Raw genomic sequence first — 24028 nt, 5'->3', positions numbered from 1 at the left:
ACCTTGACTTGCAAAGATTAAAAAATGTATGCTACTGTTTTTAAAAACATTTTTTTATCCTCACCTGAGGACATTTCTGCATATTTATTCAGATAGAACGGGAGGGAGAGATGGAGGAAGAGAGAGAGAGAGACATCGATGTGAGAGACACATCAAGTGGTTGCCACCCACACGACCTCAACCAGGGCCGGGGACAAACTGCAACCGAGGTACGTGCCCTTAGTGGGAACCGAACCCAGGACTCTCTGGTCTGTGGGCTGACGCTCTAACCGCTGAGCAAAACTGGCCAGGGCTATGCTACTGTTTTTAATAACATTTTCCACCAGATTTACTATAAGTCTGTTGGTTATAGAACACTTAGAGATTAAGTATCAAAAATAAAATTAAAATTACCTGTAATTCCACTTCCTAGAGCAGGGCTAGCAGAAAGATAAAAGAATTTATTTATTGTGTTTAGACCTACCTCTAGATAAACTACCAGTTGCCCGAACTTCATCCCTGTGGCAGAACCCACTTGGCAAATCCCTCCTCTCCAGGGCATTCCTTCAAGTACTTCAATAATAACTAATCTTTACTGAGCTCCAGATGAACTCATCTAATCCTCAGGATGGCTCTGTGAGACGCTTAATTTATAGGTGGAGAAACTGAGGCTCAGAGAGGGCAAGTAACTTCCCCAGAGTTGCACAGCCAATAAGGGGCAAAGCTGAGATCTGAATCAATCTGGTGCCAGACTTAAGTCTCCTCTTCTCCAGATAACACACGTACCATACTTTCTTCTTCCCCTCACAGGAGCTGAATTCCAGACCATTCAGCAGCTCAGATGTTCACTCATTCTTTCTCACATTCATTCATTTACTAAATCACTTGATGTTATTGAACTCAGGTTCGGTACCAGGTGTAGGCTGATGCTATCCCCCAAACCGCCTGCCCAGATCTGCTGCATTCTCAGGACTCCACCCCAAGAACCTCAACTTATTTATTACAAAAGACTGGATTTATCACAATTCACTATGAACAGCTCCACCCAACCCTCAAGGCTCAGAGAGGCAGCCTGGGTTGGGGACTCAACAGCCCTCTCTTGACATCCCCCTCCCCCTACATGAAAGTCCTGGGCGGGGCGGGGAGCTTAGACCAGGCCTTGGAGCAGTATTGTGTTTATAACACCAGGCATATATAGATACATAAAATCTCTCTCTCTGTAAAACATAGGCCATGGCTTCCCTTCCATGCGGAGTTGCAGGGTGAAACATGGACACCCACTCTGGGAGAGAAGGGGTCGTCTGCGGCAAGGAGGGGGTCGCTCCTAGAGCGAGCACAGGCAGCCACCTCAGTTCAAGTGGCCAGTCAGTCTGGGCACCCCGGGGCCTGTGGCCTGGGCCAGTCCTGCCAGCCCTGGGAGCTCTAGGCCACCTGGATCTGCAGGTCTTCATCCTCATCCAGGTCGCTGGCTCCATCCCCGGTTTCCTCAGTGCCAAAGCGAGCACTGCGGATCTTTCCGAAGAGGGGGGCATTCTGCTGCTGCCTGCGGAGCCTGCGAGGTGGGTGACAGCGGGGACAAGGCACAGATCTCATCAGCTGGGCTGACAGCAGAATCCCCCTGCCAGGCACCAGGTTGGGCCTTTTCCCAACATTACCTCATCACATCACCCTCCCAGAAGTCCCTGAAATGACAGAGGTGCTACTGTCACCCCCATTTTACAGACAAGGAAACCGAGGCACCAAGCAGGCGAGTAATTTGCCCAAAGTCCCGGACAGTAGGGAGTGGGCTGGCTCCGGAGTGGGTGAGTGGGCGCGGGCTTGGAGCGCTGAGCTGCTGCTCAAGATCATGCTGCTGGGATTCAAGCCCGAGCCCTGCTCTAAAGACCACAGAGAGAGAGTTTGGGGGTTAGGGGTCTGAGTCCCCACATCCCTAGTGTCAGTGAGAAAGTGTTCTGCCCTAGTCCCTCCCCACGTTAAAGTTCCTAAAGTCAAAATGTCTCGGGCAAACTTGGACCCGAGAGCCGTGGAGGAGAGGCCCCTCCCCCACAGCGGCCCTGGCGGCATCTTCCTGGAAGGCATGAATTATTAACGCGGCGGGAGGGGCGCAGGCAGGGGCCTCCATTACTGCGCTGTGATTTAGTGCGCTGTCCCCGGAACATTAAAGCACAGAAAGTTGGAAAAGAAAATGAGGCATCGGTCCTGGGCAGCCGCGCCCTCCCTGATGGAAGCGCTTGAGAGGCTGGGGAGCGCCTGCCTGTCCATTTTGGGAGTTTATGGCTCCCGAAGAATGTAGCCAAGGCGGTGGGAAAGCCCTGGGGCTAGGCGCCTTTTATGGGGTGTGTGCTGGGGCAGGGGGGCAGGGGGCGGGAGTGGGCAGAGCTGGCCAGACATGGCCTGACGTGGGCTCATGCCTGGACCCCTGCCCAACTCTTTCTGGGTACATCCCAGGCAGACAGGGAAACTAAGGCTTGTTGGCCGTCACGTGGCTGTTAGGTCTGGCTCCAGAGTGGGTAGTCTTCACAGAAACACACAGCTGCACACAGCGCATGCTCCGTAAGTAGGGCTCCAATGGCAGGCGGCCAAGGGTGAGGGGCGTGGCCGTGGAAGGACTTACCCTCCTGTGCCTTAGTTTCCTCATCTGCCAACTCCCTAGCAAGAAATCTTTGCCTCCACTTTTTACAGGAGCACAATTCTTGTAGCACAACATCTGGCCCAATATAAGTCCCCCCACTCAGGGTTAGTAATAACAGCAGCAGCTGACAGTTATTCAGCATTTATGATGTACCCGGTACTTTCAGAAACACATACCAGCTCATTTAATTCTATCAACCACCAAGAGGTAAGAACTATTATTGTCCCCATTTTACAGATGAGGAAACCAACACAGAGAAGTTCAGTGGCCCAAGACCACACGGCTTCAAGCTCAGAGCCAGGATTCCCACCACCCCGTCAGCCTGGCTGCAGAGCCCAGGCTCCCTCAAGTCCATGAAATAAGAGGATGGGAATAAGGGCTGCCCAGGGCCCAGCCCAGGAAGAGTCGGTCAGGTAGGGAGCTTGTGAAGTGGGGAGGGGTTTGGACCTGATGTTTTCTGGTTTCTCGTGGCTGTAAGGGATATCAGAGTCACAGGGTGTTGGAATGGAGAGGGGGGCAGAAGAGAGACGTAGAGTGTGCTGGTGGGTCCCCCAGAGATTCTGTGGTCCTGTCTGAGGGCTCGGGCTCATCAGGCCGGGGCTCCTCCAATTCCTCTGATCCCAGCTGACCTGGGGTCAACCCAGCCTGGGGACCCTGAGGGCTGCTTGTTTTAGTCAATGGCTTCCCAGGCCCATGGGCCCTACCTATTGCCCCAAATTGGCCCTGACCTGTTTGGCCACCCTTCCTGATCTCTGGCTATAGGAGACAATTCCAGGTTCCCGCTGGTCTCACTTCCTGCACTCCCTTCCCTGGTTTCCTGGCCCTGGCCCTTCCTGTCCGAGGGGACAGGATTTTGGCTCCAGGGAGCCCAGCCCTCTTCCTTCTCTGTCTTCTCTAGCCTGAGCTCCAATCCTACCCGGAAGGAGGGAAGTTTCCTTTGGCTGGAAGGCTCTCTGCTCTGTTTCTGTGCCCTGGCCAGGAGTCCTCACCCGGCTAGAACCCTTCCCCCCAGGGGTGCACGTGGGGGCCCACCTGGACTGCACATGCTCTAGCTGCACCTGCAGGTTCTCGCTCTGCTCCGTCTGCTCGTCCAGCGACCGCTGCAGCTTACGTGCCTGGTTGTGGGCCTCATCCAGCTGGGGGGTGAGCAGGGCCAACAGTATGGGAGTCACCTTGGGCTGGGCCAGCCTGGCCTGCCATTTGCCATTCTTCAGTGGGAATGTCTTTCCTGGAGACCAGGCCCTATCTCTCCTCTGAGGCCTAGACCAAGCCCCCCCCCCCCCCCCGCCCCCGGGAAGCATTCCTTTTGCTCCTCTCCATCCCTGTTGCCCCTCCCTTCTAAATCTTCCCATCCTCCAATGCTCCAAGCTACTGATGATCCATCAACCCACCTACCCATCTATCCCCATCAATCTGTCCATGTGACCATTCATCCATGGAAATATCCATCTGCTCTCGGAGATACCCACTTACCCACTCACTATTCATTAATCTACTTGGCCACCCGTTTACCCTATCTGTCCGCGTGTCCTTCCACTCTCCCAGACACACTTGTTTCCATCTATCCATCCTTCTGTCTTTTCCCTGCCATTTCTTCTTCCACCCACTGATCCAGTCAGCTTGTCTATCCCTCTTTCCACTGTCCACCCAGTCATCCATCTTTCCATATACTCATCCATCTATCCACCCATCCAACCATCCACCTATCAGACATCTGTTGTCATATCTCATCCATCCATCCTCCCTCCCTCATCCATCTGTCCATCCATCCATGGAGTTGTCCTTCTGTTTCCATTTAACCACCTGCACAGCTACCCACTCATCTACCCATTAATCTATTCTACCTCTCATCCACCTTATCTGTCCATTTTTCTTCCCACTCTCCTGCACACACACCTATCTACCCTCCATCCATCACCCACCCACCCACCCACCCTACCCTGTGCACATCCTGAGAGTCGGGCTCATGCCGGGGACTGGGGACTCAGCATGGAGCGACACTCCTTTCCCAGCTGAGGTCTGGAGGTCGCCCTTCGGGCCCCGGCAGGTGCTCACCTCATCCTCAGCCTGGGCCAGCTCCTTCTTGAGCTCCTCCACTCGCAGCCGCAGCTTCTTCACCTCTGCCTCGTGCTGCTCCACCCGCCGGTTGGCATGTGCCAACTCTGCCACCTTCTCCTGGAACTGTTTCTTCAGCTTGCCATGTACATGCTTCAGGTCCGCCAGCTCCTACAGTGGAGCAGAGACGAGGGGAGGGCTCAACCTCAGAGCACACCATGCTGGTGTCCCTTCTTCCCAGAATCTCTCCACCTGTTGTTGGAAATACCAGCAACAGAGGTTTGGATGAGCAGCTGGAGGCCAGAGGCGCCATCTAGTGAGGTGAGAAGGCTTGGGGGTCAATGAGGGGAGAGATCTGGGTAGGTGACTTGGTGGCTCCATTTTGAACATGTAACTTTGAGGTGCCTACCAGAAATGACATGGGATGTCCAGCAAGCTACTGGAGCTGAGTCGGGTTTTCTGGGGAGGGATGAGGTCTGGAGTCTTTGGTGTATACATGGCACTTAAAGGCCTGGGTCAGAGAATGAACTAAGCTGGGAGTGGGTGTCAAAGGAAAAGAGACCAGAAGCCAGAGTGGCTGAGAAGAGGATGAACAGCCAGGAAAGGAGATGCCCATCCCTGAGCTCTGGGATTTCTCCAAGCCTCAGTTTTCACATCTGTAAGATGGGGCTAGGCGCTGCCTAAAGGTCTCTGGAATCCATCCTCTTTGTTCCATCTCCACCAACCTTGGCCTGGCCTAGGCCTTCATCACCTCTTGCTGCCCCAGAAAAGGCAACAGCCTCCCCACAGGTCTGCCTTCCCATCCACCTTCCACACAGCAGCCAATGGGAGCTCAGAACTTGATTTACACCCATCTTGCTCTTCAGAGGTGGCCCACAGCTTCTGAACATGGCCTACACACAGTCTCAATAAACATTTGTTGCATAAATAAAAGAGCAATTGGAGAATTAAGTGATATAATGGACAAAACACTGGCACAAGGCCCACAGAAGGTGCTTAATAAATGCAGGTACTGTAGTTATCACTGAGCCTGACCCAAACTGGGTGCCCAGGAGGAGCAGCTTCTAGACAATCATCACCTAGTCCTTAGCTGTTATTTCAGGGGTCACCGGGTCCCTGTGGGCTCATACTGGACACACGGCAGCTGCTCTGCCCTGGCTGGCTGGGGAGGCAGGGCTGCCCCAGTCCTGGCCACATCACCTACTGCCCCACCTTGTTCTTCTCGAAGAGTGCAGCCTGGCTGGCCCGTAGGTCACAGTCCAGCACGCTGGCTGTTTGCCGCCGCCGCCGGGCCAGGGCCTCCTCCAGGTCCCCGACCTGTGCCCGAAGCTTCTTGTTCTCCCGCTCCAGGCCCAGCTTCTCAGTCTCCAGCCGCTCTCGGCGACCCCACTCGGCTGCATTCTCTGCCTGCAGTCGCTCCATCTGGAACAGGGCAGGATAGGGTGAGGGCCCCTGGGAAAGGAGGGCACGGAAGGGCCTGAGCTGGATGCTCCCCCCACCCCAACCCCGTCTGGAGTCATTTTTTGGCTCCAGAAAGCAGGCCCAGCTGCAGTGGCTATAATTAACCTGGGCTTATTTCACGTGTGCAGGATGTGAGGGCGCTTCTGGTCTCTGCGGGAGACTGCCTGCAGATTGGGGTACCCCCCGGAGTGTGGCTGGTCCCTCTCAGAGCACAGGGACCCTGGCTTCCCAGCCCTCCCAGGTCCCAACAACAGCCCCACCTCGCCCCTCAGCTCAGCCATCTTCCTGTCCATGCTGGACCTCGCGCCCAACTCGTCCTCCAGGTCTTCAGACATGCGGCCCAGCTCATCCTGGTGAGCCTCCTTCAGGATGCTGAGCTGCAGGGTACAGGCCAGACTGGTTATGTGAGCACCACCCAGAACCAGCTCTGGGGGTGGGCACTGGTGAGGAGTGCTCAGCGAGGAGGTGGTATCCAAATGGGCCACCGGGTATCCAGAACTGACCTTGCATCTGACCACTTGTGCCGCTTCCACCATCTCTCATTCCCTACCTCATTACCATCTAGCCTCCTCGTGTCCACTCTTAGCCCCCATCAACCCATTTTCCACAACAGTAGCCTAGAGTGAGCTGTAAAAAAGAGAAATGCAGTCATGTCCCCATCCTGGGTTCCTTAGGGTAAAGGCTGACTCCTCCCTATGGTCTCACAAAGCCCTTCCACCTCATTCCTCTTGATCACTGTGCGGCCTCCTAATCCTTAAATACACCCTGTCCACCCCAGGGCCTTTGCACATGTGGCTCCCTCTGCCTCATACACTTTTTCTGAGGTATTTTGCAGCATAGCCTCTTCTCATTCTCAAGCCTTGGCCTAAATGCTCCCTTCTCAGGAAGGCCTCTCCTGTCCTCCCCACCTGGAGGGGGTGCCTCCTCTACTTGCCATCCGACTCCCCACTAGAATGGGAGCTTGGGAGGATAGAGAGCTTGTCTGTCTGCCCATCTCTGTACCCCTGTATGTACACTGGCTAAATGCATCCAGTGGATCTGAACATGGTCTGCGTGTGGTTGCAGGGCTGACCACGTCAGAGTCGCATGGGACTTTCGACATAGTGCAGAGTGGCTGTTGACAGCAGGGAAAATCAACAAACTACTGCTCCGTGCAACGACAGGGATGGGCGTTAAATACATATGTTGAGGTCAAGAAGTCAGATACAAAAGCGAATTTTTTTTTAATTTTATTTTTTATCCTCACCCGAGGACATTTTTCCATTTTTTGTTCAGATAGAGCGGGAGGGAGAGAGAGGAAGAGAGAGAGAGAGAAACATCGATGCGAAGGGACACATCGAGTGGCTGCCACCCACACGACCAACCAGGGCCGGGGACAAACTGCAACCGAGGTACATGCCCTTAGCGGGAACCGAACCCAGGTCTCTCTGTACCGCAGGCCGACGCTCCAACCGCTGAGCCAAACCGGCCAGGGCAAAAGCGAATGTTTATAACTCTCTGTGAAACCGCACATTTGTGTTTTATTCTCTTTTCTGCAAATGATTACACTTCACAATTTGAAAAAATTAAAAAGGCCTATTACTAAACCCAAGCCCCAAAGATGATGATTCAGGAGGGTGAGGGTGGAGTCTGGGAATCTATGTTTTAGAAGCTTCCCTAAGACAAGTGTCAGTCCCTTTCAGGGCAGTTTCAGGCTCCCAGATCTGTGGTCCCACTGCCTTCTGGAAATGCAGCCAATCTAGCCAGCTTTCTTTGGGTGGCTGTGCCCCCTGGTGGCCATGGAGGCCTGCACAGGAGGCAAGAAGGGCTGCCTAGACTGACCCCCACCTGCTCTGAGTCCCCAGCACTGTGGTGGTGAAGCTGAATCCCTTCTCTGCCAGCTGGAGCCACAGTTTCCTCATTTATAAAATGAGGAAGCCTCCGCCCTGGCCGGTTTGGCTCGGGCATGTACCTCGGTTGCAGTTTGTCCCCAACCCTGTTGGGGTCGTGCGGGTGGCAACCACTCGATGTGTCTCTCTCTTCCTCCGTCTCTCCCTCCCGCTCTATCTGAAGATAAATGCAAGAAAAAAAAGTGTCCTCAGGTGAGGATAAAAAAATTAAAAAATAAAAATAAAATGAGGAAGCCTCCTGACTGCCATGAGGCTTCAAAAGATCTTGCACACACTAGGCAACCAATGAAGAAGCATCATCCAGACTCCTTCCCTTCGTCTTGGTCTACAAAGCTCTCCTTGCAACCTCAGCTCTCACTCACTACTCTCCAGCCACACTGGCTTGTTTTCTGTACACGTTAGGTTTGTTCTGGCCTCAGGACCTTTGCATTTGCAGTGCCTTTTGCTAGGAACTTTGCCATTATCTTCTCAAGGGTGGCTTCTTCTAATCCCTTTAGGTCTTGCCTCAAATGTCACCTTCTTAGAAAGGCCTTTCCTGACCTATCACCCTATCAGTCTTATAATGCTGTGACTCCTTCATAGCTTATGAATTTATTTGCCTAGTTCCTGTCGGTCTTCCCTGCATCCCCTCCCACAGGTGAACTCCTGAAGGCAGGGACATTGCTCACCCCAGTACTCAGAACAGTGTGAGGCACATGGCCAATGCTTGACAATGAATGGATTCCCTTCTTTCTTCCATTCCCACTGCTAAAATTCAGCAGCACAATGCCGCTTCCTCCAGGAAGCCCCCCCTGGTCTCCAAGACTCACTTGCTTGAGCATCTCCTGTTTTGTCTTGCTCAGCTCCTCGTACTTGATCTTCCACTGGCTGAGTTCCCCCTCTAGCTTCTCAATGTTCCTGCTCAGTGCCAGTTTATCTCTGGGGAGAGGACAAAGAGAGCCGACATGGGGATGAGCCTTCTGCTCAGAGTCCTTCTAAGCAGTCTGCACCTGTAGAACGCATGGCCAAAGTTCTTGCCTCGGCATTCAAGGCCCTAGCACCCCACACTGTGGCAGGTTTTGCATTTCTCCTGGAACTGTACCTCTCCCACAACTGCAGGTGCCTAGCTCATGGTGTGGGGAGGTGACAAGGCCTCCAGGGCACTGGCCACTCTTGGTAGGTGCTTCCCTCTCTCTGGGCCCCAGGACCATCTGCCAAATATGACCCCTGCTCCTGTTTCATGTACTGTGGTTCCCTGTAAGGCTTGGTTTGAAAACATGGTTCTGCAGTTAGAAAATACTGCCCAGTGATCCTTGGACCTAGGGGTTCCCTCTTGTCATCATCACTGGAAGAGATTCCCATGTTCTCCCATGACCCCACCCTGCACACGAATGAGGTGTCATAGGTACCAAGCAGAGCACCAGTGGCTGAATTTGGCATTCCATTCCAGCATGCTGCCCCACACCACGCCATCTCCCTTCTGCCAGTCTACCATGTCAGGCCTCTAACACAGGGTCCTCAGAGGAGACAATGCCACCCTCTAGGATGCATTTTAGAAATCTGTGAGGCCGTTTTTGGTTATCATGACAGGGTCATTTAGTGGGCAAGGACCAGGGGTACCCGGTGCCCTGCAATGCCCAGGATGGACATCCTGCCCATCCAGGAATTATCCTGCATCCCAGTTAATGTGTACATGTCCTGTTGGACATCCCTGGGGGTGAACATGCGTTGAGCCTAGAACCTCACCCCGATTTGCACATCAACAGGAAGTGCCTTTGTACTAACAGTTCTCCAGGAATGGAACTGCTGACACATTGAGGGAAGACTGCACTGTGCTGTGTTCAGAACTTTACCAAAGGCAGTTCACCGCTCAGGAAATCTCATCACCACAGTGACACCGCCGGGGCATTTGCGTTGCCAACCCCGCACACGTGCACCTGCTGCTTATCTAGACGCCCCAGCAGGTGACTTAAATGGGCAAATGCTCATAAAGCTTCAGCATATGCCCGACTCAGAGTACGTGCTCTGTTAGTACTTGTCATGGTCATCATCACTGTCATTCCACATAAAGCCACCAGATTCTCACCACCTTGTTTCTTCTAGTAGAGCTGTGCCCAAGCATTTCCATGTCATGATACAGTTGACCTTTAAACAACTAGAATGTTAACTGTGCAGGTCCACTTATATGCAAACATTTTTTCAATAAATATAAGGTTGGCCCTCCGTATCCCCAGGTTCTGTGATCTTTTTTTCTTTTCTTTATTGATTTTTTTTTTAGAGAGGAAGGGAGAGGGAGAGAGAGATAGAAACATCGATGAGAGAGAACATCAGTTGGCTACCTCCTGCATGCCCCCCACTGGGGATTTGACTCACAAACTGGGCATGTGCCCTGACTGGGAATCAAACTGGCAACCTTTTGGTGCACAGGTCAATGCTCAACCACTGAGCCACACCAGCCAGGCTCTGCAGTATTTTTGATTTGCGGTTTGGAATCTGGATGCAGAGGGCCAACTATATGCACTGTATATGACATTTTATATAAGGGACCCAAATGAGCATCTGTGGATTGTGGTGTCTGTTGGGGGAGGGGTGTCCTGGAACCAATCCCCTACAGATAACAAGAGATGACCATGGTTATGTTTTGGGGGAGTCAAAGTTCTACATGGAGTTTTTATTCCAAGGAGCTCGGCACCCCTAACTCCTGTGTTGTTCAAGGGTCAATTGTACATATATTTTATTTTAAATTCTTTTCCTTTCTGCTTTATATTTGTTAGTACATTAGGTTGATTTTTGATTTTTTAAGTGAATGTTTATTGTCCTATAGTTCTGGAGGCTAGAAGTCCAAGATCAAGGTGTGGCGGGTTGGTTCCACCTGAAGGCTGTGAGAACCTGTCCCATGCTCTCCCCTGGCTTCTGGGGTCTGCTGGCCATCTTGGTGTTCCTTGGCTTGTGCAAGCATCACCCTGATATTTGCCTTCATGGTTATACGGCAACATGTTGATTTTTAAAAAATTATAAGTAGTTAGTTTACTATGTATTTAATTTCTGGATGGAAAAGGGGGAGTTACAATATTCATTATCATCAGGCTTGTGCCCTGATGAAGGTGACCTCCATGTTCTGAATCCACTTTCCTGAGCAGCTGATCACGCCTTCTGTGAATGGCTTCTCCTGGTCTCCGTGCCTCTCCCTGGCCCCTTCTCCCACCTCCTTTGCTGCCTCCCTCTTCTATCAGGGGTGGGGAACGTCCACCGATATGAAATCAATACCACTAACATCACACATCTCACCAAGTTAGCCTGACCAAATACAGCAGGCTAATTTTTAAGTTGATAATTGTGTATGGCCTGCGAATGATATAAATATCCATATGGCCCTTGGCACAAAAAGGTTCCCCAGTAACTGATCTCTAAACTTGGTCAGCCCAGGGCTCCATCCTCTGACCTCCCGCTAACCACTCTCACCTGGCTCACAGCTTTCACTATCATCTATTCGCTGATGACTCGCAATTTTTACCTCCAGCGCGGACCTGTCTCACCAACTGCAGACTCATTCACATACCCAGCTGCCACCCTGCCATCTCAGACTCAACGCATCCAAAATCAAATTCGTAGCCGCAACCCCTCAACTTCTCTGTCCCTCCTTCTCTGCTTATATTTTTGTCCACAGCACTCTCTTGCCACTAGAACATAAGCTTCACAAAGATGGGGATTTCTGGTCTCATTTATGGCTGTGTCCTCATAGCCAAGCATAGTGCTTGACCCAGAGCACAAGCCCAGTACATATTATTTGAATTAATTTTTTAAAAAGTGCACGGGATCCTCAGGAGGAGCACTACTACTCTAATGTTGCAAGACTCGAGCCCAAGAAGTAGCATTCCCCTTCAGCGAGTCACATTCTGTGACACTGATTTTCATCCTGTGATGCTGAGGGTGCTCTGGATCGCCACCTTGCCACCTGCCTGTCTCCCAGGACTCACTCTCGTTCCTTGAGCAGCACCTTCTGGGACTCATCCAGCCGCAGCCGTAGGGCAGTCAACTTGGAGGCATCCTCCTCGATGGCAGCTGTGTCTTCCCAGGGCAGCCGGCTGCGCTCCTGGCGGCCCGAGCTGCCCCGTGGGCCCCCGGCCCCCACACTGCGTGCCTCCCAGCAGCCTTCGGGCTCCTCTGGTCTGCTCTTCAGCAGGCTCTCCACCAGCTCCAGCTCCTGCAGGGATCAAGGCACAAGTTGGACCAGTGGCTGCTGAACCCTCTTGGCCTTTGCCAGGTCCTGAGTCTGGAATCAGCTTGGTAGGTAACCTTGGGCAAGCGACACAGCCCTCTGGGCCCCAGTTCTCCGTTTTGTAGTCTGCCCCTCCATCCTAGAAAGGGAGGGACAAAGCCTCCTCTGGACCTCCCCTTTCTCCTCCTGGAACTGCACACAGAGTCAGCCTCCAAGGTCCCCTGTATCCTGGAAGATTTCCCAGGAGAAATGGTGAATTCCCTGTCACTGTAAGTATGCAAACATATGGTGGGACATTGGTGTAAATCAATGTAGAAGCAGAGGATTCCTACAATGAGTAAGAACTAAATTCCTCCTAAAGGAATTCTGGCTGTAAGATCCCCTTTTCAGGTGCAAACACTAAGGTACCAGGAAATAAGGGACATGGTAAAGGTGAATGGTAAGGCAGCCCTTTGAGCAGAACCAACTCCCAGACAGGAAGCTATGAGGGATTATTAACCCAATGCCAAGCCCCCTTTCCCTTCTTGATCCTCCCCTTCCCTCTTCTCCTCTGACCTGCCCCTGTCCACCCTCAAGGCTGCCTTGACCACAACCCGAGACACCCGGGGCCTCTGTTCCAGCTTGGCTTCCCCATGACCTTTCTTCTTTTTTTTTATCCTCACCCGAGGACACTTTTCCATCCTTCGTGCAGACAGAGTGGGAGGGAGAGAGAGGAAGAGAGAGGGAAACATCGATGTGAAAGGGACACATCGAGTGGCTGCCACCCGCACGACCAACCAGGGCCGGGGTCAAACTGCAACCAAGGTACAGGCCCTTAGTGGGAACCGAACCCGGGTCTCTCCGGACCGCAGGTGGACGCTCTAACCGCTGAGCCAAACCGGCCAGGGCCCCCATGACCTTTCCAGAGGAGTGGCTAGCCCCTTCCCTTACTGGCTTTCGGTTTCCCTGCTAGACTGGGACACTGGCTCTGAGAGCTGCCCGAGGAATAAGATTCTACTCCTCTTGTGTCTCCAAGTCTGGGTGGGGGCCTTAGGTGCCACCTGGTCCAAAGCCCCGTTTTACACATGGGGAAACAGGGAGGCAAGGGACTTGTTCTGGGTCACAGACGAAGAAGTGGCTGGGCTGGAAAGCAAACTCAGACTGCAACCCCCGGGCTCTCACTGCTGTACCTGCTACATCCTGGGCTGGACAGGAACAGACTGTGAGCAATGAATGCCACCTCCAAACACCAGGCAGGCCTGGGAAAGAGGGAGCTTCAGTTCCTAGGAGGTGGCAGTGCCTACTCTAGGCTACAGGAGTGAAGGGAGTTGGGCAGGGGAGGGGCAACCAAGAATCTTAGCTAGAGTTTGAGGATGGAGCTAGGAGCAACCAGAGCCTGGACTCTGCCCCTAGATGGCTTTCTGGTGACAGGCCTGTTGGTTCAGGGGGAGGCTGCCCTCCACACCCACCAATAATACTCTGGCCATACTGGTTATCACCAGTAAGTTGTCACCAGCTGGGAGACATTGGGACTTAACCTCTCTGTGCCTCAGTATCCTCCACAATGCAAATACCCCCTGGGGCTGTTGTGAGAATGAACGAGATAACGCACACGCAGAGCTTAGCACTCTGTGCAGATGCCCAGTGAATGAGGGGAGCTGTTATTGCCAGTGCCCAAGCTCACCAGGCGCGCTCTGCCTCTGTTTTGCGTGGGCCATTCCCATGCCTGGAGTGCCTCTCTCACTTTGCACAGCCAATTCCTCTGCATTTTCCTAGTCTCAGCTTAAAAGGAACCTCTTTCAGGAAAGCTTCTGTGAAGTCCCTCCCCAAAGCCTGGATCAGGGACTCCTTCGTGTTCCTAGTGCCCTCACAGCCTCCCACCCCTCAGTTTTGTTTTGTTTTATTTCATTTTTTGTTTGTTTGTTTCTTTAAATCCTTACCAGAGGATATTTTTCTATTTATCATCAGATAGAGTGGGAGGGAGGAAGAGACAGAGAGAGAGAAACATGGGTGTGAGAGAGACACATCGACCAGTTGCCTCTGATGAACGGCAACCGAGGTACATGCCCTCACTGAACTGAACCCGAGACTCATTGGTTTGGGGGCGATGCTCTAACTGCTGAGCCAAACCAGCCAAGGCCCACCACTCAGCTTTAATTGATGCTTGTTATATATGTTTACCTCTCCTCCCAAATTCAAGTTGAATGAATGAATGGATTCAACTCTGCTATTGATGATGCCCTTCCAGGCAAGTACTTACTTAGACCCTACTTTCACAGGAGTCGCCTAAGACCATCGGAAAACACATATTTCCAATGGCGATTCATAACAGTAGCAAAATTACAGTTATGAAGTAGCAATGAAAATAATTTTATGGTTGGGGGTCACCACAACATGAGGAACTGTATTAAAGGGTCGCGGCATTAGGAAGGTTGAGAACCACTGCTGTAAAGGGATGATTCCCTGGTTCTGTTGACTACTCAGGTGTTGGAGTGGGGACCACCAGAATCCAGGACTCTCTGTCCTAGCGGTCTCCAGAAGGGAGGTGATTTGGGGCCCTACCAGGTCCACCCATAGGAGTGAAACCCCTTAGGGAACCAGGCCCTTAGCACCCCCTTTCTGAGCCGGGCAGCTTCCACTTCTGCCCATATCAATCTGCCCCTTCCACTTTCGGACCCAAGAACTAAGGCCCTGCCCAGCAGCCCCACCTCCTCCACACACCTGGCTGCTCTGCGGTCTCTCTGCCCCGACATCGCGCACAGGCTCGTGCTCCCGCTCAGGCTCTGTCTCGGGTCCATCGGGCGTTGGGTCAGCGGTTCCCCGGGCACCCCGCAGCCGCGCCAGCTCCCGGCCCCGCGCCTCGCACTCGCCCTGTGCCTCCTGGCGCTCGCGGCGGGCGCCAGCCAGCTCCTTGGTGAGCGCGTCCAGGCGCTGGCGCAGCTGGCGCACTTCTTCACGTGCGCGGTTGCGCTCTGCGCGCACCTTGCTCCACTTCTCACGCCAGTTGGCAGTGCAGTCCGACCACCAACGCATGGTCTTCTCCATCTGCGCCGCCCGCGCGCGCGCCTCCTCCAGCTCCCGCAGCCTCAGCTCCTCGCGACTCTCCCAGTCCCCATCGGCTAGCAGCACCGGCGCCGGGGGCAGCGGCAGGCCGGGGGGCGGACCCGGGGACGGAGTGCCGCTGGGCGGCGTCGGTGGCAGTGAGTCCGCTGGCCCCATACGCTCCGGTGATGGGCTGCCTAGGATGGTCAGGAGGCTGCCTTTGGACAGCTGCGGGGACTCGGTCAGCCGGGGGCTCGGCCCATGGCTCATGGTGCAAGTGGGCTTGTGGGCGCTGGACTTGAACTTGGGCTGAACTCAGGGGCAGCGCGGGGCACTTTTGGCAGATGCGATACCACTGTGCATGATGGCCACTACCGCCACCCTCTGCTCTCCTGGCCGCTGGATGGGGGATGCCTCCTGGGACCTGTGGGAGAGTACACCATTATTAGGCTGTGGCCACCATCTGTCCGTATCAGTAAGATCAGCCTTGGGAAGGTTATAATTGGCAGGAGGCATGGGCAAAGGCAGGAGAGAAAATGGTCTGCTCCAGGAGAACCCCTCCTCCCCCCGCAGGCTGGAATGATGGGCAAGGGCCTGCAACCATTCCTCACTGGCCTCCAGACTCCCCACTCCAGTCCCTTCAATCTGCAGCAATGGCAGCTGATCTGCAACCTTGATCTGCTGTCCCCAACTTTCAGGTCCCCTCTCACACACTGAGTACTACTTCCCCATCTCCATTCTGAACACAGCATGCTTCCTGCTGACCCTCCTGTCTCTTTTTTACACTGGGCTAACTTCTCATCCTTAAAATTTATGCGATATCACCACCTCCTGGAAGTCCTCCTGGACCATCTCAGGTCAGGTGGTCAGACCCTGACTGTCTCCATCACTACACTAACTAACCTTGCTGTACCATCTATTAAACTGTTAAGAACAGATACTACACTTGGTCTTAGCCAAAAGGCCGAGAAAGTATGCTGTACCATTTATGAGTCCCTGTCTGCTCCCCATTTTCACATCAGGCTGTGAGTTTGCTGAGGGCAGAAGCTGGTTCCTGGCCAGTTTTACTTTTAGCACATGATAACAATGACAATGATATGTGTGGAGGGCCAACTACAGGCCAGGTACCATGCCTTATGTGAATTATTTCATTTATTTGCCTCAACAGACTCGAGGGAAATTACTGACATTTACTGAAGAGGAGAGGGAGGCTCAGCAGGGTTAAGACCAGGAGCTAATCCAGATATGGTATCTAGAAGTCCAAATGCAAACAGTGGGGAGGGTTTGGTGAATACATGCAAACACTGGTAGTATGATGGAAATAAACCAGTGTCTGTTAGATGGTGGGGGTGCAGTGAGGTGTCAGGATCTGCTATTCATGGGCTGTACACCCTTTAGACTAAATGAGACACATGTCCTTCTGTCCCTAACCTGCCACATTCTCTCTCCATGCAGCTTCATTCTGACCACCTCCAGCACCCCCTGGAGACATATGACCTTACTTCCCTACCAGCCCGGAGGCCAGGCCTTGGTCTCTATTCTTTCTTTTTCTGAGTAACCAACCAGAGCACTGTCTCAGTGTTGGCTGGTCCCAACACTGCCTGGCCAACCCTGTGTTCTCTCTTCACTGTCTTCCAGTCTCTAACCCTCCCACTCTTGGCAGGTGATCTATTGTCAGCATTGGCAGTGAAAAGGTAAGCCATCAGATTGGCACTCCCTCCCTGTCCTGCCCCAAGCCCCGAGGTCCTCTCTTCTCTGCCCCTAAGAGGACAGTTGCTTTAAATACAGTCTCCTGGGCCCCACCCACAGAGAGTCGAGTTCAGTAGATATGAAGCTGGGAATTATATTTTCATAGTCCAAGTTTAAGACATTTGGGTATTTGGTGATGCCTTGTCACCACCTATATGTCCAAACACACAAATGTATATGCTCAACTCCAGTAATATCTGCACAAAGGTTTGCACCCAGACACAGCCAAACAGATGTAGGTTCCATTTCCCAGAATACCACAGACTCTCCAAAGGATCCTTGGAAGGCTGAGTGCCCTCTCTGTGACTCAGTATCTCCACCTGTGCAATGAGGTAGCTGGCCTTGATCTCATGTACACTCACAGGCATCTGTGCATACCCAGGCACATTTGCAGACCCTGCCATCCCCCCCCCCCCAACCATCCCATACACATAAACACAAAGAAACACAGGCAGGCATATGTACACTCAGAGATAGACCCAATGCATGCACAACTATACAGATGCACAGAAAGGTGCTCACCTGCAGATACAGAGTCCCAGACACACCTGAAAACATACACATGCCAACACATGGATGGATACACACAGGAACATGCTAAGATACTCATCACTAAGCATATACACACACTCATACACACAAACATGCACATGGACACTCACTCTCCTCTCCCCATTTTCCTGGCTGGGCTCCACGTGGAGAAGCTCTTGGAAAAGAAAAACAATGTGAGAGCCTGAGGGGGAAGGGAAAGAGGCCGGAAATCCAAGTACCAGCCTAGCAGCCCCAGCTGTGCTCGGAATGGGGTTGGTGAGGAGGTCCTGGGACCCAGGCCCTGTCTGCTGGGCCCTTCCCAGGGCCCCTAAACTGAGAAAGTAACAGGGAGGGGGCCATGGGCACATGCTCTCTGCTTCTGGGCCTGGCATGGGCTCAGCAGGCAGGAGGCGGCCTGCTCCATCCAAAAATCCCAAGCCTGTCGCACAATGGGGCAGGGCAGGCGCCACCCAGGCCCCTAATGGCACCCATGCTAAAGGCACGAATGGGCTCCAGACTCAGCTCCTGTGCCCCTTCTCAGCAGTCTGGCCTGGCCCTTCCTGGGGGCTGGAGGAGGAGGAAGGACAGCAGAGGGGACAGAGGGGTTCTGAATGGCCCTCCTGCTTTCCCTCCAGCAGGCCCAGGGTCCCTTGAAGGGTGCGTAAGCACATGTGTGGGAATGAGTGGGGTGCAGGTCCCAAGGCTGGTTTTCTGGAGAAACCCATCTCCTAGCACACCAGGAACCCTGCACACCCACATAGATTCAACCAGACCCTGCCAAGCAATGCACACCTCTCCTCCACCCCACCCCACCTCTCTCACATAACACAGCCTTGGGGACAAAAGCTCACGCATAGCCCTCACACTCACAGAGTCAGATGTAACAGCTCCAGCTCGTGGTTATACAGACAGGCTCCAGCTGCCCTGCCCTGCTGCCCTCACCCACCAGGCTCAGTGTCTTCTTCCCATCGGGTGTACCTTTATGTGTGCAGGGTGGCTTCCTGACTCCTCCAGGGTGTCACTGCCCCCCCAAAGAGCAGGTCCAGGAGGGACCAGCCATCACAGGTGCCTCAGGGACACTTCCTCACCCCACCTTGCCCTCTCCTGCCTCCCACCAGCCAGATGGGTCTATTCCTGCTCTAACTCTCAGGGTTTCTGCTTAAGCTGCCCCCTACCCCAGACTCTGAAACTCCCCACCCATCCTTCAAGCTCAGTTTTACCACCTCAAGGAAATGCCTTCATCTCCCCAGCCCCACTGCACTACACAGGGAGCACAGCCCTAGAACCTTCCACAGCCAGCTCTGGCCAGCTGCCTTCTTGCAGCACAGGCTTCCGCCCACCCAGGCGGTACTCTCGTGCCCCCAGAACTTCCAGGACAGGCCCTGCATAGAGGATTTGCTTCAATTTGGCTGGTGGGTAGAGAGCAGAGGCTGAACTGTGACCTACCTTAGCTGGGGAGCAGAGCGGAATGGAACACAGAGCTTCTGAACCCCAGCCGCACAGCCATCCTCATGCTCCAGGCAGCTGCTGGCCCACTCTAGAACAGAAACAAGTGTGTTTCATACGGTACTTGCCTCAGGCTAGGCCGTCATCAGGTTTGCCCACAGGAAGTGACCAGTGGGTCCTGCTGCTTGTGGACCAGTCTGGAATATCTATTCCTTCTTTCTCTATCAGAAAACACATCCCTCAAGACCCACGTGGAGTCTCCAGTCTTCCCTCCTCTGGGATGCCTTTCCTGACCTCATACACAGATTATGTTAGTGCTCCCAAAGCACATTGTGAAGTCCACAAGGGCACCTTGGTCTTGCTGGCTGTCAGCACAGGGCCTAGCCTACAGCAGATGCTGCATAAATGCTTCCCGGCTATGGATGACAGGTGGACAGGTAGGGGTCCCCTTGCAAGCAGGAAGGGTTGAGCCATCCTAAGGATCAGGAGTCACTTTGTGGTCAGGCTCTGAGATAGGTAGGTGTCTTAGCCTGTCTGTGGCCAAGGTCAGGGTCAGAGGTCATCTCATGGCCAGGTCAGTGGTCAGGCCTCTTATCTGAGGAATCCTAATGAGCCCATAGAGGGACAACTTTGTGTTTTGTCTTAAGCATGTTTAGATGACTCTCAATATTCAATGAGAGGAGTAAGCAATGCTGAGGCCTGGATGGGGGCCAGCTAAAGGGATTGGGGGTGTGCCTGGTGGCCCAACTCCTCCCTCCAGCTCAGAAACCCCCGATGTCCTCCCAGAACCTTTCAGGTGGGGCTATGGGGCTGGCCCTTGGCCACAGGCCTGGCTGTGGGCAGGGAGCAGAGCCCAGCAGGAAACCGCAGAGGACAGCCTGATTGGATAAGTGCAGGGTCCAAGGCTGGTCAGCCCACAAACTGTGGGCACCTGTCTCTCTGACCTGCTGCCTGGGCTCCAGCCACTGGACCTCCAGGAGAGGACTGAGAGGGAGGAAGGATGAGAGGCAAGCTGGGCCTGCAGGCTGGACCTGAGCCCTGGGGTAGGCATCCCTGGACTGTCCCAGATACCCCCATCTCAGACAAAGCAGCCACAAAGCCTGATCACTGATTATAACTTCTTTCTTTACAAATGGCCCATCTGAGGCCCAGGGGAGCAGCACTTGCCCACATCCACATAGAGGACCAGCAGCAAAGTGGGAGGGGGCGTGTTGGGGAGGCTGGAGTGCTGGATGTTTCTCCTCTGGGTCATGTCTATTTCAGGGGCACCTCTACAATGGGGTTCTCAGGCATCTGGCCAAGTGGCCAAACATAACCGATATGGGAGAGGGTAGGAGTCCTCAGTAACTCCTTGATCTATTCATTCTCGCAAAGAAGACACCCCACTAGTCGCAGCTCTGCCACTGTTATATTGTGTGACATCTGCAAGTCCCTGTCTTCTCTGGACCTGTTTCCTTATCTTTATTGATGGAGAGAGGGACTAACAAGATTCTTGAAAGCTCTGTCCAACAAGTGGGCAGACCTAGTATCAACCTGAACCAATCCAACGCCACAACCCTGAACAACCCCCACTTAAGATAGAGAAACTGAAGCCACGGCGGGGGGGGGGGGCAAGATTGCCAGGTATCACCCGTTGATACCATCAGAATGGTGGGCAACTAGAGCACATTCCTTTGCACTTGGCCGTCGCCCCACCTACCCCAATCCCTTCCAGAAATTCGCTTTCTGTCCTTCCACGACCTGAGTCGCCTTAGCCCGCACTTCCTTGCCCCGTCCAGGGCCGCCCTGGTCCAGCGAGCCACCCCGCACCCCCTAGCGGCAGGCGGAGGGCGGCGGGGGGCTCCCGGGCCCGCGCGGCGCTGTCCCGCCTACCACACCGCGCGGTCCCCATTGGCAGCCTAGCTGGCCCGGGAGGTGAACCATGCACCGATTGGCCCGTGCCGCCCGTCCATCCCGCGCTCGCCATGGTGACTACGTTGGGTCCCCCGGGAGAGTTCCAAAATCCGCCCCCGCCCGATGCCCCCTCCCGTCCGGCCCGGCCCGCGGATTCCGTGGGGGGCCCTGTCTCCCCCGACCCCGCAGCCCCTCCACACCGGAGGCCCAGGGGCCCAGGAGGTGAGGGAGCCCGGGGAGGAGGCTAGGAAGTTCTACTCTGAGTTTGGGGGTTGCTGCGGACGCAGAAGCCCCCGCTGCTCCCCTCTCTCCAGCACGCCTCCCCCCAACTTAACTCCTTCCCTCCCGCGGAAGATTCGCGGCCTGGAGGGGATTTCAGGGACGTGGTGGCTTCCTGTCCCTCGTACTGCCGCCCCCGCTCACCTCGGCCAGGAACCCGCGGGCTCCGGACGTCCGACCCGCCGCGGCTGGGCGGAGCGGGCGCCGGGCTGGCTGTGGCCGCCGCCGGGAGGGCCGAGGGAGGGCCACGGAGTCTCCTCCTCTCTGCCGGGGGGCGGGGGGAGAGGAGCCGGCGGGGCGGGGGGCGCCCGCAAGCTGCAGCTGGGCTGTGACCCCGGCCGGCTGAGGTGCTGGGGTGAGGGCACCCGCCTAACTTCGGGGCGAGGGGCGCAGGCCTGGGCGGCTGGCTCTGCGACGGAGCGGGCGGGACCCCGACAGAAGCTCCACCCCCGCATGGGGGCCGAGGGCTGGGCGGCGAGAGGCAGAGGCTGGAGACCCCGCGGGGCTCGGCTTTCCCGCCTCAGGCTTCCCGAGTGCCAACCAAGTGCTAGGTGCCCCGCAGCAGAAGCGGGCACCGCCTGTCCCGGGCTCAGCACGTGGAGCCCTCAGGATGAAGCTCACTTTTGTTAACTGCTTCTGCCTAGTGCCAGCTCTGCTACCGAGTGGACTTGGAGCAGCAAGTCGGTGCCCCGATAGCGCCCAGACGCTTTGGGGTTTCCTGCCTTGGGAGGGGCGGGGGTCTGCGGTTTTGGCGGGAGGGGACGGGGCAGACTCTGGGAGGGCCTCTCACCAGACACTGTGCCCTAGAGGGCAGTCTGAGGTGAATACATCCAGAAAGAGGACAAACAATTCAGAAATACTGGGGGTAAACCTGGCCAGATTGAGACTTTACCTCGAAAAATAAACCAAAAATGTTGAAGATAAATTAGTTTTAACCCATGCTTAACAATGTTTAGATTATGATTGCAATCATGCACCCATTAGAACGATGGAAGAACCGGCTCTTGGCGATAAAAGGGTCATGTTTGCAAAAATATTTGAGGGTTTCGAACCCAAGGGTCACTCTGAATCCTTTAATGATCAAACAATCCTCTCTGGAAGGTCACAGTCATTTCTCTTACAGAAGTTCCCTTCCTCTGTGGTCAGTGGCTGCTCCATTTCTATGGCATTACTTCCATCAACTTCATGAAATCCCACACTTTTTTGCAAGATTTGCAGTTTCGCTCTTTTTCAGTTGCTTAGCATTTGCATGGTTAAACATTGATAAAATCTGACATCTAGAGACAGATCTTTGTGGGGATATGTGACGTGTGTGAGCAAATTAATCTGTAAATGTTGCTGCCCAGGCTCCAAGAGCAGCTTAAGGTGCACCTCAGACCTGTGAGATTCACATATAGAGTACTCAGAGCACTGGGATGTCCCCATTTTAAAGCTGGGGAAATGCTCAGGGAGGCTGTTGGCTCAGACATACCCGAAGCACCATAGCCACCAAGGGCTGCCATGGACCAAGAGCTCAGAGTTCCTTCCATAGTTTCCAGAGGTGGGGTAGGGAGGAGGTGGAAGAGGCTGAGTGGATGGTGAACCTAAGCTCCAATTATAACACCATCACAGTTGGGCCTTCCCTCTAAAGACAGGAAGAAAAATACTTGTCCTAGCAGTGTCTCTTACAGGGTGTGGGGTGGGGAGAGATACCCACTCTTGGAATTAAGGTGGGTGCTGACTGTAGACTTGGTTCACATGAATTATGTTTTACACTTACCCTGTGAGCTGGGTGTTGTTAATACCATCTCATAGTGAGAAAAGTGGGGATTGGAAGTCTAGAGGTAGGCCCAGGGTCACATAGCTGGGAGGGCTCAGAACCCAGATCTGACTCAGTTTACCATTGTCACTCTTGTTCCTAAAACCACACCTCCATGCAGCCTTCAGGACATGCTAATCTGGTGTCAGCCCCCAGTGCCCACCCCCCAGGGGTTTCTCTCCCAGTCTCGGCACAGTGGGTTTTATTTTTTGTTTGTTAATCCTTACCTGAGAATATTTTTCTATTGATTTTTTTAGATAGAGTGGAAGGGAGGGAGGGAGGGAGAGAGAGATGGATTGGTTGCCTCCTGCACAACCCTGTCAAACAGGCCAGGGATCAGCACAGTGGGGTTTATTCCCCCCCCCTTTATGATTTTAGAGAGAGGGAATGAGAGATAGAAACATTGATGATAGAGAACATCAATTGGCCACCTCCTGCATGTCCCCCACTGGGGACCTGGCCCACAACCTGGAAATGTGTCCTGACCGGGAATCAAACCGGCGACCTCTTGGTGCAAGGGTCAATGCTCAACCACTGAGCCACACCGGCTGGACCACAGTGGGGTTTTTATTGATTTTTTTAGAGAGAAAGGAAGGGAGAGAGAGAGAGAAACATCGATGTGAGAGATACATTGATAGGCTGCCTTGTGCACGCCCCCTACTGGAGACTGAGCCCGCAACCCCAGGCATGTGTCCTAAGGGGGAATGGAATGGGATCTCTCAGTCCATGGGGTGACCCTCATTCCACTGGGCCACACTGGCGGGGCCACAGTGGAGTTTTTGATTGAGGCTTGTGTCAGTATTTCTTACACTTCAGCAGTTCTCTGTCCTGTATCTCTGCTACCATTTTGCCATCAACACTTAGTGCTTGTGCCATTATTTGCTTAGCAGGTTTTTTAGAAGTCATTTTACTTTTTAGAACATACATGTATTTCAGGAATAGGAAATTTGTATCAGTTGACATAAATAGAAGAAAATCATAAAAATAAACGTCATGTAAACAAACATCTTTAATCCAGCTAGAAACTTCTTTAAAAGGGACATAATATGTACACCAATGTTCATAGCAGCATTACTGTATTCACAATTGCCAAAAGC

General features: G+C 53.7%; 1 protein-coding gene and 1 pseudogene across 2 annotated transcripts; both read right to left on the bottom strand.

Moving 5' to 3' along the window:
- Positions 1 to 491: 491 nt before the first annotated feature.
- Positions 492 to 21334, bottom strand: CCDC102A (coiled-coil domain containing 102A). 2 transcript variants are annotated; one of them, XM_036275088.1, is made up of 10 exons: positions 21278 to 21334; positions 18962 to 19052; positions 14915 to 15659; positions 11973 to 12199; positions 8826 to 8934; positions 6388 to 6504; positions 5879 to 6088; positions 4667 to 4837; positions 3644 to 3747; positions 492 to 1531 (listed from the first exon to the last, which is right to left on the bottom strand). In XM_036275088.1, the coding sequence occupies exons 3-10, from the start codon at positions 15503 to 15505 to the stop codon at positions 1402 to 1404; spliced, it is 1659 nt and encodes a 552-aa protein (XP_036130981.1). In that variant the 5' UTR covers positions 15506 to 15659; positions 18962 to 19052; positions 21278 to 21334; the 3' UTR covers positions 492 to 1401. The 2 variants fall into 2 exon arrangements, with proteins under 2 accessions (XP_036130981.1, XP_036130982.1); XM_036275089.1 differs by lacking the exon at positions 21278 to 21334 and adding an exon at positions 20661 to 20711.
- LOC118639697 lies at positions 16096 to 16211 on the bottom strand (annotated as a pseudogene).
- Positions 21335 to 24028: the final 2694 nt, after the last annotated feature.

Source organism: Molossus molossus, unplaced genomic scaffold (assembly GCF_014108415.1).
Source record: "Molossus molossus isolate mMolMol1 unplaced genomic scaffold, mMolMol1.p scaffold_m16_p_21, whole genome shotgun sequence".
Taxonomy (NCBI): Eukaryota; Metazoa; Chordata; class Mammalia; order Chiroptera; family Molossidae; genus Molossus; species Molossus molossus.
This window is presented reverse-complemented; position numbering and strand designations above follow the sequence as displayed.

What these genes read in the sequence shown, in the direction of transcription:
- CCDC102A (XM_036275088.1), bottom strand. Translation starts at nt 15,505, where the DNA reads ATGAGCCATGGGCCGAGCCCCCGGCTGACCGAGTCCCCGCAGCTGTCC. An exon ending in TGGCTGAGCTGAGGGGCGAG is followed by an intron (nt 6,089 to 6,387) that starts GTGGGGCTGTTG and finishes GCCCTGTTCCAG; the next exon opens with ATGGAGCGACTGCAGGCAGA. An exon ending in CTAGAGCATGTGCAGTCCAG is followed by an intron (nt 1,532 to 3,643) that starts GTGGGCCCCCAC and finishes CCCACCTCGCAG; the next exon opens with GCTCCGCAGGCAGCAGCAGA.